Genomic DNA, 13,455 nt, shown 5'->3' on the forward strand with positions numbered 1-13,455 from the left:
CTCACAGTCATGTGTATCATATCTCAAACTTACAGTAAAGCATTAATCAGTGAATATGGCATCAATATTTGTAAGTCTGAAGGGAAAAATACGTTTAAATGAGGAAAAACGAGGAAAAACGAGGGGAAAATGGCCGGCATGCTTTTAGAGATGAGCGGTGAGATGGAACGTGTCGCAGGATTTGCTCGAGTCCGAGAGCAGCTCTGTGTGCAAATCCAAACACGACACTGCCTGAATCAGTAAGAGTACAGGCCTCCGGGGATAAATATTAGCTCTGCTTAAGCAAATAAAACCTCACAAGTTGCCAAAACCAAAAAGGACATTTTGGTGTAACAGCTGCAAGACTCAACACATGGAGCAGCTTTCAGGAAAGATAAAAACCTAAATCACTGCAGATATTCCCCAAACTGATCTCTGCAATAACATCACAGATAATAAAAGCACACTTTCCAGGGATGCACTGCTGCTGCTTATTGTATGAATGCATGATAGATGTATAATTAGTTGTCTTTTTTAGCTGTTTCTATAATATTATTCTATCTGGTGAAGCTCTAAATGCATACAATATGTTTTATGTATATATGTTATGCTTAAGAGTAGGGGTGGGCGATATGGCCCTAAAATAATATCACGATATTTCATGGTATTTTTGCGATAACTATATTTTTCTTGGCGATATGACAAAACACTCAAAAAAAAAAAAAAAAAAAATAATAATAATAATAATAATAATAATAATAATAAAGAATACATTACTGTGACAAAATGAAAATTAAATTTTATTATTGCATACAATACAATATGCTATGGTACACCCCAATCTAACTGAGATATTAAAAAATACAAGAATTTTATCAGATTTACAGTATCAAAAATCAATGATCCAGAATATCATGATACTAATAATAATAATGCATTTCAAATATCTCCATATATGCAGGATTAAAGTTAAATATAAAATGAGAACACAAAAGTAGTTCCCCTAACGTGATAATTAGGGGTGGCTGATATGGCACCTCTCTGGTAAAAAAAAATGAGAGCACTTAAAAATACAAAAATGATGAATTTCTTTGATTTTACCAAATATAAAACCTCTGGAATATAATCAAGAAGAAGATGGATGATCACAAACCATCAAACCACCAAACTGAACTGCTTGAATTTTTGCACCAGGAGTAAAGCAGCATAAAGTTATCCAAAAGCAGTGTGTAAGACTGGTGGAGGAGAACATGATGCCAAGATGCGTGAAATTAAAACTGTGATTAAAAACCAGAGTTATTGCACCGAAATGATAGAGTTCTGAACTTTATGAATATGAACTTGTTTTCTTTGCATTATTTGAGGTCTGAGAGCTCTGCATCTTTTTTGTTATTTCAGCCATTTCTCATTTTCTGTAAATAAATGCTCTAAATGAGAATATTTTTATTTGTAATTTGGGAGAAATGTTGTCTGTAGTTTATAGAATAAAACAACAATGTTCATTTTACTCAAACATAAACCTATAAATAGCAAAATCAGAGAAACTGATCCAGAAACTGAAGTGGTGTCTTAATTTTTTTCCAGAGCTGTATTTACAACTATGCTGTTTTAACAAACTACCAAAAAAGACTTTTGGGTTCATGTTACTCTACTTTTCTGTCCTAAACTGAACTTTAAGTCCAGTGCCAACTCAGTAAAACTCTGTGCATCCAGCTGCTCACATCACCTCTATCAGTATCTGGAGTTTATCCAGGGACCTCTGACAATAATGATGACTACAGGTAAAAAAATACCAAAATTAAAATGCTGAAAACATTTACAAAAATGAGGAAAACCTGGTTTTAACCGGGTCAGAAACTACTGAACAATTTATAAATACTATTATTTTTCACAGTCTGTTTCTGCATTTCCCTCATCATGTCCCACAAGGTTATAATAATTAATTTATCTGATGAATAACAAATCTGAAAAACTCCAAACCAAATAAGATTAGGAATTACTTTATACATTGCAAAAATAAATAAATAATAATAATTGGCAAGTGAAATGATCTAGTTTCAAAGCAATAAATCTTATTTCTTTCTCTGCTAAGAATTTTTAGTCTTACTAAGCATCGTAAATGTAAGATTGTTTTAGAAATAATTATTTTATTCAGTCTTACTTAGAATGTTCACATTATGTTAAGTAGTTTGAATTCAAAATATACACAAAAAGTCACCAGTCAAGTTATTCTGATACTTGTGTAGAAATATAAAGAAAATAGAAAATAAATGTAGAAAATAAAATATTTGTATTATTACTTCCCTCATTTTGAGGCTGTGTCATTGCTTATTTTAAGAATACTTTAAGAAAATTTAGCTTACCCCATTGGCAGATTCTTTTGCTTAATTTAAGCATTACGTCTCAATTTAAATATATTTTATCTAGTTTTTGCCAGTGTTTTTTTTTTTCAGTGTATAATTAAAAATGCATGATAAAATTGCAAATAAATGCTCTAACCAGACTTTATTTCTTTAACTTAAAATACACATTACTATCGTGCAAACTGCCAACTTATTATTCCTGATTCCCTGAAAAACGAAAGCGTAATTAATGCTGTTTACAGCAGTATTATCTTACACTTGAGCAGATTTTAACTGGTCTGTTCTTGTATACTGTGTGTTATGATGCATCTTGATCAATCGCAGTGTTTTGTTTGGTGTTTTGATGAATCAAAGGGTTTATATAATCCAACAAAGTAAATTATTTGGGTGAAACTAATGCAGAGCAATTTTAAACCAAGATCCATCACTGATTCATCATAAACACTAAAAGAGAACTGTAAACTCAGTCTGTATTTTATCTGTATTTTTCCATATAACCGAGCTATAAAGACAAACAACAAACACTGAGAGAATTAAACAACAGCATCTCTCTCTCTCTCTATCTATTCATTCAACTATTCATTTGTGTTCTATCTATCTCTATGTATGTATGTATGTAAGTATGTGTCTGCTTGTTTTTCTGTATGTTCACTTGCGTTTAATCCATCCATCCATCCATTTGTGTCCTGTCTGTCTATCTGTCTGTCTGTATGTCTATCTGTCTGTCTGTATGACTATGTGTTTATCTGTCTGTCTGCATATCTGTTCCATCCATCCACCCATTAATACATCCATCTATCCATTTGTGTATTGTCAGACTGTCAGTCTGTCTGTCTATTCAGTTGTGCTCGATCCATCCATCCTCCTATCTATCAATTTGTGTTCTGTCAGTCTGTCTGTCTGTCTGTCTGTCTGTTCAATTGTGTTCCATCTATCCATCCATCTATCAATTTGTGTTATGTCTATTTGTCTGTCTGTCTGTTCACCTGTGTTCCTTCTATCCATCCATCCATCCATTTGTGTTCTATCTATCTGTCTGTCTGTACATCTGTCTGTCTGTCTGTCTTTACATCTTTGTGTCTGTCTATTCAATTGTGCTCGATCCATCCATCCATCAATCAATCCATTCATCTATCCATTTGTGTTCTGTCTGCCTGCCTGTCTGTCTGTCTATTCACTTGTGTTCCGTCCTTCCACCCATCAATCCATCCATCTATCCATTTATGCTCTGTCTGTCTGTCTATCTGTTGGTCTACTTGTGTTCCATCCATCCACCAACCCATCCATCAATCTGTCAATCCATTTGTGTTCTGTCTGTCTGCTCACTTGCGTTCCATCCGTCCATCTATCCATTTGTGTTCTATTTGTCTGTCTGTCTGTATGTCTATCTGTCTATTAAATTGTGTTCCATCCATCCACCCATCAATCCATCCATCTATCCACCCATCTTATCCACCCATCTTATCCACCCATCAATCCATCAATCCATCCATCCATTTGTGTTCTGTCTGCATGTCTGTAATTCTATTCACATGGCATTTCCATAGGGCAACGGATATTTTCCTTGATTTTTACCTTATTTTTTTATGTTGTGCACTACTTAGGGAGCCTAATTCTAAGTGAACAAGGGTGTCACCATGTGTTCCTGACCTAATTAGAGTATGGATGCCCACACAGGACAAATGCAATATCATTATACACCACATTACACACATTATCAGCCTCCAATATCAGATAGAGAGTCAATGTTATTAAAATAAAGCTTAAGTGTATATATTTTCCAGTTAACATAGGATATATATATATTTTTTTTTTATATATATAATTTTATTTCTAATTTTTCCCATTTTCTCCCAAATTTGCATGGCCAATTACCCAACCCACTCATTAGGACTCCCACTATCACTAGTGATGCCCCAATACACCAGGAGGGTGAAGTCTAACACATGCCTCCTCTGATACATGTGAAGTCAGACTCCGCTTCTTTTCAAGCTGCTGCTGTCGTTTCGAGTAGCATCACAGCGCTAATGCTTGGAGCACAGTGACTCGGTTCTGATACATCAGCTCACAGACGCCCTGTGCTGCAGACATCACCCTAGGAGTGAAGTGGGCAGAGAGCGCCATCTACTTCACCCACCCGGAGGGAACAGGGCGCCAATTGTGCTCCCTCTGAGCGCCGTCAGCTTGATGGTAAAGCTGTATGAGCGGGGGTTCGAACCTGCGACCTCCTGCTCATAGTGGCAGCGCTTTAGACCCAACATTTTAAGCTAGCTTTTAAGTAAGGTGGCTGAAATTACAGGATTGGTTTTTTTTTGTTTGTTTACTGAAGTAAAAAAAAACTGTAATAATAATAATAATACTTTATTTTTATATAGCGCTTTTCTAAAACCCAAAGACGCTTACAATTATTGGTACAAAGATACAGATATACAATACACAGACAATACAGGTACAACATTTACAGTGGAGCTCCAACTCAGCAGTACTATAGTATGTGAGATCAAACATAATGTTAAGCAGAAGAGAGACCATAAGCAAGAGAGAATAGATGAGTCGTAAAAAAAAAAAACAATTTCTTTCACACAGATTTCTCTCCTAAAAACTGTTTATTTGGGTGAATAAAGCTCTTATGTTTATTTTACAGTAAGCATATATTTCCACAATTTTGACTGAAATGGCAGAAAATAGAGGCCACCACGCTATACGCTTTGATTGTTTGCATGAAGAGGCCATCATCCTAATGGTTCCTAACCTTCCTGTTCTTATCAGAAGCTGTTTGGAGAAGAGCACTGAATACCGCGTCCACTTGTCTTCTTGTGGTGGACCTAACAGAGCTAACGGTAGTCAGGTTCTACATCATACTTCAGATCAATTAGAGGCAGCCTGACTCTCTCTCTTCTCTCACACAGCAGCGCTGCAGAGTAAAGAGCCAGAGAGCGATTAGCAGCAGGGCGAGCTCTGCTCTGTGTAGTAGAGCTCCTCAGCGCTCACAGTTACGTCTCCTGACAGTATTTAGAAAACACAAAGGAATCCACAGAGGATGAAAAGCATGTTCAAACTGCACTTTTCCAGCCATCCATGAACACAGCCTCCATAAACAGCTATGGGTGGCCCTCAGAGACTCTAAAGCATTAAGCTAATGATTAAAAGAGTTCAGAAAGGTAACATTTCTGCAGTCATGCTAAAGGAAATAACATGCATGAGTATATATATTTATATATAAATATATATGCATGAGTGAAGGAGGAAGGTCAGAAGATTAGCCAATCCACTTGCCCTTTGCATGCAGACCCTTTATCTACTGAAACTGTAGATTACCCATTAATAAAAATATATATATGGTTTCAAATGGTAAATTTAAACACATGAAATTCAATACCAAAAGTCACCGACTGAAATGTCTCAGTACTGAACGATGTAAAAAATTCAGTACCTGTTTTTGATACTTTGCATGAAACAGGAATAAATGTGGCAAATGTTGACCGCGTGCACAGTGCAGTAAAAACACCTCTCCTTCACCCGCTCTCTCGCGCTGTCTTCCTCTCGTTCTCTCTCTGACTCTCTCTCTTTCTCTCTTCTCAATCTCGCAGTTTTCCTCTCACTCACTCACTCTCGCTCTCTTTCTCTCTTACTCTCTCTTTCTCTTGCTCACTCTCGCAGTCTCCCTCTCGTAATCTTTCTCTCGTTCTCTCTCTTGCTCACTCTCGCAGTCTCCCTCTCGTTCTCTCTCTTTCTCTCGCAATCTTTCTCTTGTTCTCTCTCTTGCTCTCTCTCGCAGTCTTCCTCTCGTTCTCTCTCTCGCAGTCTTCCCCTCGTTCTCTCTTTCTCACTCACTCTCGCAGTCTTCCTCTCATTTTTTCTCTCTTGCTCACTCTCGCAGTCTTCCTCTATTTCTTTCTCTCCCTCACTCTCACTCTCTTTCTATCGCCATCTTCCTCTCTTGTCTTTCTCTCCTTCTCCCTCATTCTCTCTCCTTCTCTCTCTCACTCTCGCAGTCTTCCTCTCTCTCTCTCTCCCCATCTCTCTCTCTCTCTCTCAGTCTTCCTCTCTTTCTTCTTCACTCTCACGTCTTCTCTCGCTCACTCTTACAGTCTTCCTCTCGTTCTCTTTCTCTCTCGCTCATTCTAACCGTGTTCCTCTCTTTCTCTCTCCTTCACTCACTCTCGCAGTCTTCCTCTCCTTCATATTGTCTCTCCTTCTCTCGCTCACTGTCGCAGTCTTCCACTCTTCCACTCTTCCACTCTTCCTCTCTCTCTCTCTCTCTCTCTCTCTCTATACTCTGATATATTATAATACAGTATAAAAATAATCTAGTCTGCCAGACCTAAACCACACTACACTATTATTACTGTCCCCTCACAATAATACAGGGAATAAACCTGTAACCTGTCTGTGAGTAAACAGTAAAACTATGCAGTTTCCTACCATTTTTATAACGTAAGCGAGTAGATGGTGGCAACATAGCAAAACATAGATGAGCATAGTTGCTGAACATAGTACCAAGCTTTTTTACGTCATGTCAATCAAACATTCACTCATGTTTTTAAATATCCAGTTATAAAGCTAGCAGCAAGCTAAGTTAACGTTCTGACCTCTCCGGGTGAGTTTTAGGTTCCTGACTGTTCTAGAACATCCTACATTAACCTTCCTGTATAACACAAATATAAAAAACAGCCTCTTACCTTAGCCTCAGTTTCTCCTCTGTGCAGGGTGTACAGGTGATGAACTGCACTCTGGGAAGAGGCCCACGGGTGAGTCAGGACTTGAAATACATGGAAATCGTGTCCTAGAGCATCAGCGGTCACCAACAACATACCTGTACAGCAAAGAAAGAAGAGAGAAAGAGAGAGAGAGAGTACTTCAGTTAACATCAGTATTATTATACTTTATAATAAGTGTCGCTAAGTACTGTGTAGTTACACTGTAACAATCCATGTAACTACAGTGTTACTACTGATGAAGTACACATTGTTACAGATTAACTACAGAGGAACAGGTTATGTAATTACACATGTGTATTAAGGTTAATTTTGACTTGTGTAAGTACACATGTGTACCAGTGTTACAACGTGTGTGTACCCAATATATCTGTACTCAACTTATCACACACACTATTACACATGTGTACATACACACACATTTGTTACATGTGTAAGTACACTTACTCTTCCACTTGTGTAAGTACACTCACACCTACATAACCTGTACCTCTGTAGATAATCTGTAACAATGTGTACTTCATCAGTAGTTACATTGTAGTTACATGGCTTGTTACCGTGTAACTACATAGTACTTAGCAACACTTATTATAAAGTGGGACCAAAAAAAAAAGGAAAATTTTCCGCAGCTCGTATGAGCCGTGACACCGGCCCAACAAAGGTTCATTATCATAGTATCATGATATGGTATGTAGTAATACATTTTATTATATTCTTTATTTTATTATATTATATATATTTATATATAGTAATTTTATGTTAATGTTATTTTGTTGTGACCAAATATATTTTCGAATATAGCCCTGTCTAACTTACATCCAACAGAGAAAGGAAGAAATCTCCAGTATAGTTTTTATATATTTGTCAGTAGGTAGTATATTCATGCAGGCCATGTAGTTTAAAAAAGTGAGAAGATGAGCACAATAAGTTAATGGGCACTTTAGTTATCTAGTTATCTAAAATCGAATCACAATAATCACATTTCCACTCATCATGCTCAGTGGTAGGGTTTGGTATTATTTGAATTTTGTTCTGCTAATCAGTTCTGGTTCTTAGAAATACAGAGTTTTAATACCAAAATGCTAAAAAATACGATTTTTCCATACTGATTGTCTGATTGTCATGATCTGGCAGGACTTGGAGAGGCACAGAAATGTTTTATTTTATTTTCTTTATAGTATAATACAAGAAATTTAATCCGGCAAAAACAAAAGACGTGACCGGTATATAGGATGGACCTCTCTAATTCGTCTCTTAGTGTGACGTTAGCTTGTGCAGGTTAACATTTAGGCTATATTGACACTGCAGGTAAAAAGCTGCCCAAACCTAAATTGAAACTTCATGTGGTATTGAAATCCAATACATATGCAAATTGCCAAATTGAATGCATGCTACTTTTACATCAAACCAACTTGCAAAAACTCAAAAAAGGAAATGGAGAACAGCAGTGAGTAAGGTTTTCAGTAGCAGTTTTAGCAATATTTGAAGTCTCTGTTAACTCTAAATTACAGTATATTGCACATATCGAAGAAGTGGATATGGCTGAGAGTGAACAGTTCAGAGCAGTACTGTATATAAATGACAAAAAACAATAGTAAAAAACAGTAGGGCTGAAACTAAGGATTTATTTTTACAGATGATTATTTGTCCGATTGAGGGTAAAGTGTGTGAGTGAGCACATTACTACACTTTATGTAGTGCTACTAATCAACATTTAGTCAACAATGAACATTTGGAGTCGACAGTTATTAATAATTGTCAATGCCGATTACATTGACTTGTGGTGAAAACCTGATCTGTTCTTGATCTGACCCAGATATCAAATATACTCCTTTTATTTGAGCTAAACTGCTGATAAGGTGCAGTTTAATCTGATATTTTAGCTAGATAATAATTATCACAGCTATGAACAAACACAGTCTCTGCTGCTGCTCCATGCTGTTTACACACTAAGAGCTGTATGTGCTGCTTTCACTGCTCACAGCAACGTGACTCCGTTCCATTAAAAACACTTAAGTATTTAAAAGTGCTGCAGTAAATTTAGCGTTCAGTGTTGTGTGTAAAATCAGCTTCACTCTTCACAGATATACAGATATTCACACTGCAACAGAGAATCTTCTCACTATATTTCCTTTTTTGTTCCTGCATGTTTAATTGGTGCGCATTTTGGTGTGTTTAGGTTTATTGTATGCCTGTGTGAAAACAAACCAAACAGAGGAAGAGGCGCTACATAGAAACTTTCACAACTACAGGTGTAAAAACGACCTAATTGTACAAAATAACATAGTTTACAGATTATTTTTATATTTATCCTTAGGGTATAATGAAAGTCACAGAGTGTAAAGGGTTAAAAATCTGAGACAACATAAAACAATAAAATAAAAAAAACTTCAGAGAAAATGGAAGGGACCTACACGGCACCCTGTGGGTAAACATGAGCAAGAGATGAGCTTACAGGGCTGTAAATGGCAGTCGTGTTCTGCGTCCACTGCACTGCAATTTGTATTCTACGAAGAACCGCACGCCGGGATCCGTTATGCGGATCTGTTTTAAACACGACCGCAGGAGAACCCATGTGGAACCTCTGATGACAGAGCCTTTCATTCTTTCACTCTTATTTGAAGTTAGTCGAACTACAGAAAGTATAGACTCTTACTGTAAACAACACACTTAGCAAACCACACCAGAACAGACCCGAATCTAAACTCGATGCCCGTGGAAATACAAGTCCGCTTACAACATAACATCATTCTAAAAACAGCCCGAGAAACTGTCGGGGCTGTTTTTTTCCAAAGACAAAGTGGAAACACCAGAAACACTCTCTCAAAAACTCCAAAAAACTAAAGAATCTCAGCTTCTGCGTCTAAATCTCGCGATCATAATTTAACACGACAATAATTAGCCATTTTTCCAACGCTCAGCCTTTAATGCTGAGGTTCCAGAAGGTTGTAATTAGAGGTTTTTATAAAGAGGTTTGACAAATAAAGAAAAAAGAAAAAGTGGAGGCGAAATGGGAACGCATTAAAAAAAGGACACGTGCTGCAATAGGGGTGAAATGAATGATCACAGAAATAGCAAAAGTGCTGGATGAGCTCATCTAGCCAACATACGCTTCTGGCATCCTTGTGTTCACACTTCAGAGCTGCAGCTGCTTTAGCCCTATGCCACTGCTGCGCCGCTGCGCCCAATGCCGCTGCCGCTGCGCTCTGCACCACCGCATTGGGTGGCGAGCTAAGCAGGGAAGTGAGGGGGGCTGTTGGAGGAGGAAGGGTCATGCAGAGATTGCTCACATGAACAAGAAAAACAGAGTCAGACAGTAAGAATTAAGCAGCGGTTAGCTATTTATGCTGTATCAGAAGACTAAACCAAGCTACGGGCCGGCCATAAACTAACCCACGCCCCAAACGAGGTGCCAAGCCACAAGAAGCATTTGCGTCAACTGGGAATACATGGAAAAGATGGCCTTCTAATTATAGAGGCTGGAAACGGAAGCACGGAGTGATTAGGAGTTTAGGCGCTGCGGTATGTTTATCTGGGAGCTTCCTCTCTCGCTCACCCTCGCACTCGCTCCCTCCCTCCCTCTCTCGCCCCGGCTCTGACAGATGAGGCTTGGCCGGCTCCAGGCTGGGACACGAGTTTGCTGATGGTACACTCTGTTCTCCAAAATCCAGCGGAGACTGGAAACCCGGCGCTGGGGCTTTTGCGGCCTTGTTGAAATACAGAGCCTCGCGGAGAGGCGTCAGTTGGTTAGCCCGCGGGAAGCTAAATTAAAAAGTGGACTTTTCGGTGCTGGTAAGCCACTGTAAAATTTCAGGAACCTGAGACGTTTGAGCAACTCTTGACACGTCCTATTTATAACACCTCATCCCCCAGGCTAAAAAGTGTTATTTACGACTTTCTGGAGAAACGCTGGCCGGGCGGAAAGCGGCGCACATGCACGGACACACTCGCCAGCACTGGGTAAAAAAAAAAACGTAAAAATAAAAAAAAACCCATAGAAGTGGGTATATATAAGAACTGCGTCTTTGCTGTGTTGTACGCTGCTGGGGAAAGCTACTACTAGGGCAAGTTACTGACCTACTGACAGCCACCATTGCTGTTTGAGTTATACTCGAGTTACATACAGCTTTGGAACAAATGAAGAGACCACAAATCAAATAACGCAAAGAAAAAAAAGCTCATATTCATAAAGTTTTAAAAGTTCAGAAATATTACTATACAATATTTGGTGGAATAACCCTGGTGGTTTTTAATCACAGTTTTTTTTTTTCACGCATCTTGGCATCATGTTCTCCTCCACCAGTCTTACACACTGCTTTTGGATAACTTTATGCTGCTTTACTCCTGGTGCAAAAATGAAAAGAATTCAAGCAGTTCAGTTTGGTGGTTTGATGGTTTGTGATCATTCATTTTCCTCTTAATTATATTCCAGAGGTTTTCAATTTCGTAAAATGAAAGAAACTCATCATTTTTAAGTGAAATGGAAAAATAAAATCTATAAAAATAAAAGCTAATCAAAGCTAATTTCAGCTCCTTATCAGAGAGGAAGTAAGGAATGGACAATAATAATTCATATCTGCAGCATCTCCCCCATTTCTGAAGACATACAATAAAATAAACCCTAAAGTTAACTACAGTTAATCAGCAGCAGCAGCTTGGTTACTGAACTTTAGCGCTCCGGATGACGTATCAGTGCTTAAAGGGTTTCCCAATTCTTAGGAGAAGTGTTACTCTTAAAAAGAAGGGGTAGCGCCAAGGGGTGAAACGGGATTGGGCCTTAGACACCCCCCCCCCCCCCAATCGCTTGCAATGCAATGCTTCCTACATTAAGATCTCCTCCAATAAAAAGTTAATAATCGCTTCCCTTTTTTCTGACTATCACCAATGCAGAATCCCAAGCATCCAATGCTCTAATAGGAAAGTGCCAGATCCCAATCTCTCATCGATCAGCCAACAGAAGCACCTCAATAGGAGTGATGTTGAGATGTTGGGAGGGATGTTGAGTGCACCATCTACCCCTCGATGTATCCCATGTTTAATTGGCTCAGGATTCGAACGCAGCACTGCAATCCTAAAGCCACGGCGACCCTTTTCCTCTCCATTTTGATTCCGCATCTTTTTGTTGTTTTCGCAGGCCAGTCAGCAAACACAAACCATCTGCTAAATCCCATTAACACAGTGTGGATGTTTCATCTCAAAAGTGTCCGATTCACTGTGCCGGATGGCTGCAGAGTGATGTCAGCAGCCTGGCCGGCACGGACAGTTCCCTGTTTGGCAGTACAAAGAGTTGAAACAAAAACCTCCATTTTTAATCAACAACACTTGTCTGAAACCTCTGAGAAAACAGGGAAATCTCAAATGAAAACGTGTGTGGAAAAACCTCAGAGGAACAACTGTCCTACAGCAAAGACAAAGTGAAGATAAAGTGAGTGATAAATACTGTAAACAGCGTCAATCGTTCTCACGTAGTGTTGGGCGGTATACTGGTTCATACGGTATACCAGAGGGAAATTTAGAACCGCCATATGCATTTTTCACATACCACCATATAGGGTTGCACGATACTGGAAAAAATGTTAAATTTTACATTGAAAATGTTTTTTTAGACAATATATAATGCAATATTAATCAATGCAGGGCCCATGGCATCACCAGCCCCGCCCCCACCCACGTGCTGTCTCGAGTCCGGACCAATCAAGAGCTGCGTCAGTGTTGAGCTCTCAAAACCCAAGGAAAACAGCAGAACAACAGTAATCGTCCCTTTAATCAGCATTTAAATGCTTTTTAAAAGGTAAATAAGAGCGTTTGTTTTTCTGGGATTAAAAGTGTGAATTCAGCTGTAACTGGAAATATCTGCACTGCTAAACAGTGCTGGACTGAGGAGCACAGCTTTACACACGAGCTCACGCTTACAAACACGTGCCCAACGATGTGGATGGAGGACATGCAGTTACCTCGCGTTTATGAGTAACTATAGCCCTTTTAAATATATTAATACTGTAGTCTAAAGGATAATATTGATGCACACTAATCTGAATGTATATTTAATTGTGAATTTTGATAAATTGATAAACAGCTGCTTAAATACTTTAGTGCCTCTAAAGGCTTCAATAATAATATATTTTAAATATTAAACTTGTGTCTTACTTGTGCATTAGAGTCTTCGAGAAATATCTTTTTAAAGACTTATTTGAAATAGTTTTATAAAGGAAGCAGTGTTAAAGCTAATTTCTTCATATATTGTGTAACTTTGCAGAACAAGTATACCCATTAGTAATAAAAGCTGTATACAGATCTGGAAAAAAAAACTGCAAATAAATGCTCTAAATGACAATATTTTTATTTGTAATTTGGGTGAAATGTTGTCCATAGTTTGTAGTATAAAACAACAATGT

At 38.2% G+C, this 13,455-nt stretch overlaps 1 protein-coding gene across 4 annotated transcripts in view; it reads right to left on the minus strand.

The window, feature by feature from the left end:
* Window positions 1–13,455, minus strand: part of bcas3 (BCAS3 microtubule associated cell migration factor) — a 502,994-nt gene that overhangs the window by 397,947 nt on the left and 91,592 nt on the right. For all 4 annotated transcript variants that reach the window (XM_022675301.2, XM_022675293.2, XM_022675283.2 and 1 more), the window contains exon 14: window positions 7,025–7,158. In XM_022675301.2, coding sequence (XP_022531022.1) covers window positions 7,025–7,158 — 134 coding nt within the window. The remainder of the gene's footprint in view (window positions 1–7,024; window positions 7,159–13,455) is intronic.

Source organism: Astyanax mexicanus, chromosome 18 (assembly GCF_023375975.1).
Source record: "Astyanax mexicanus isolate ESR-SI-001 chromosome 18, AstMex3_surface, whole genome shotgun sequence".
NCBI classification, from domain to species: Eukaryota; Metazoa; Chordata; class Actinopteri; order Characiformes; family Acestrorhamphidae; genus Astyanax; species Astyanax mexicanus.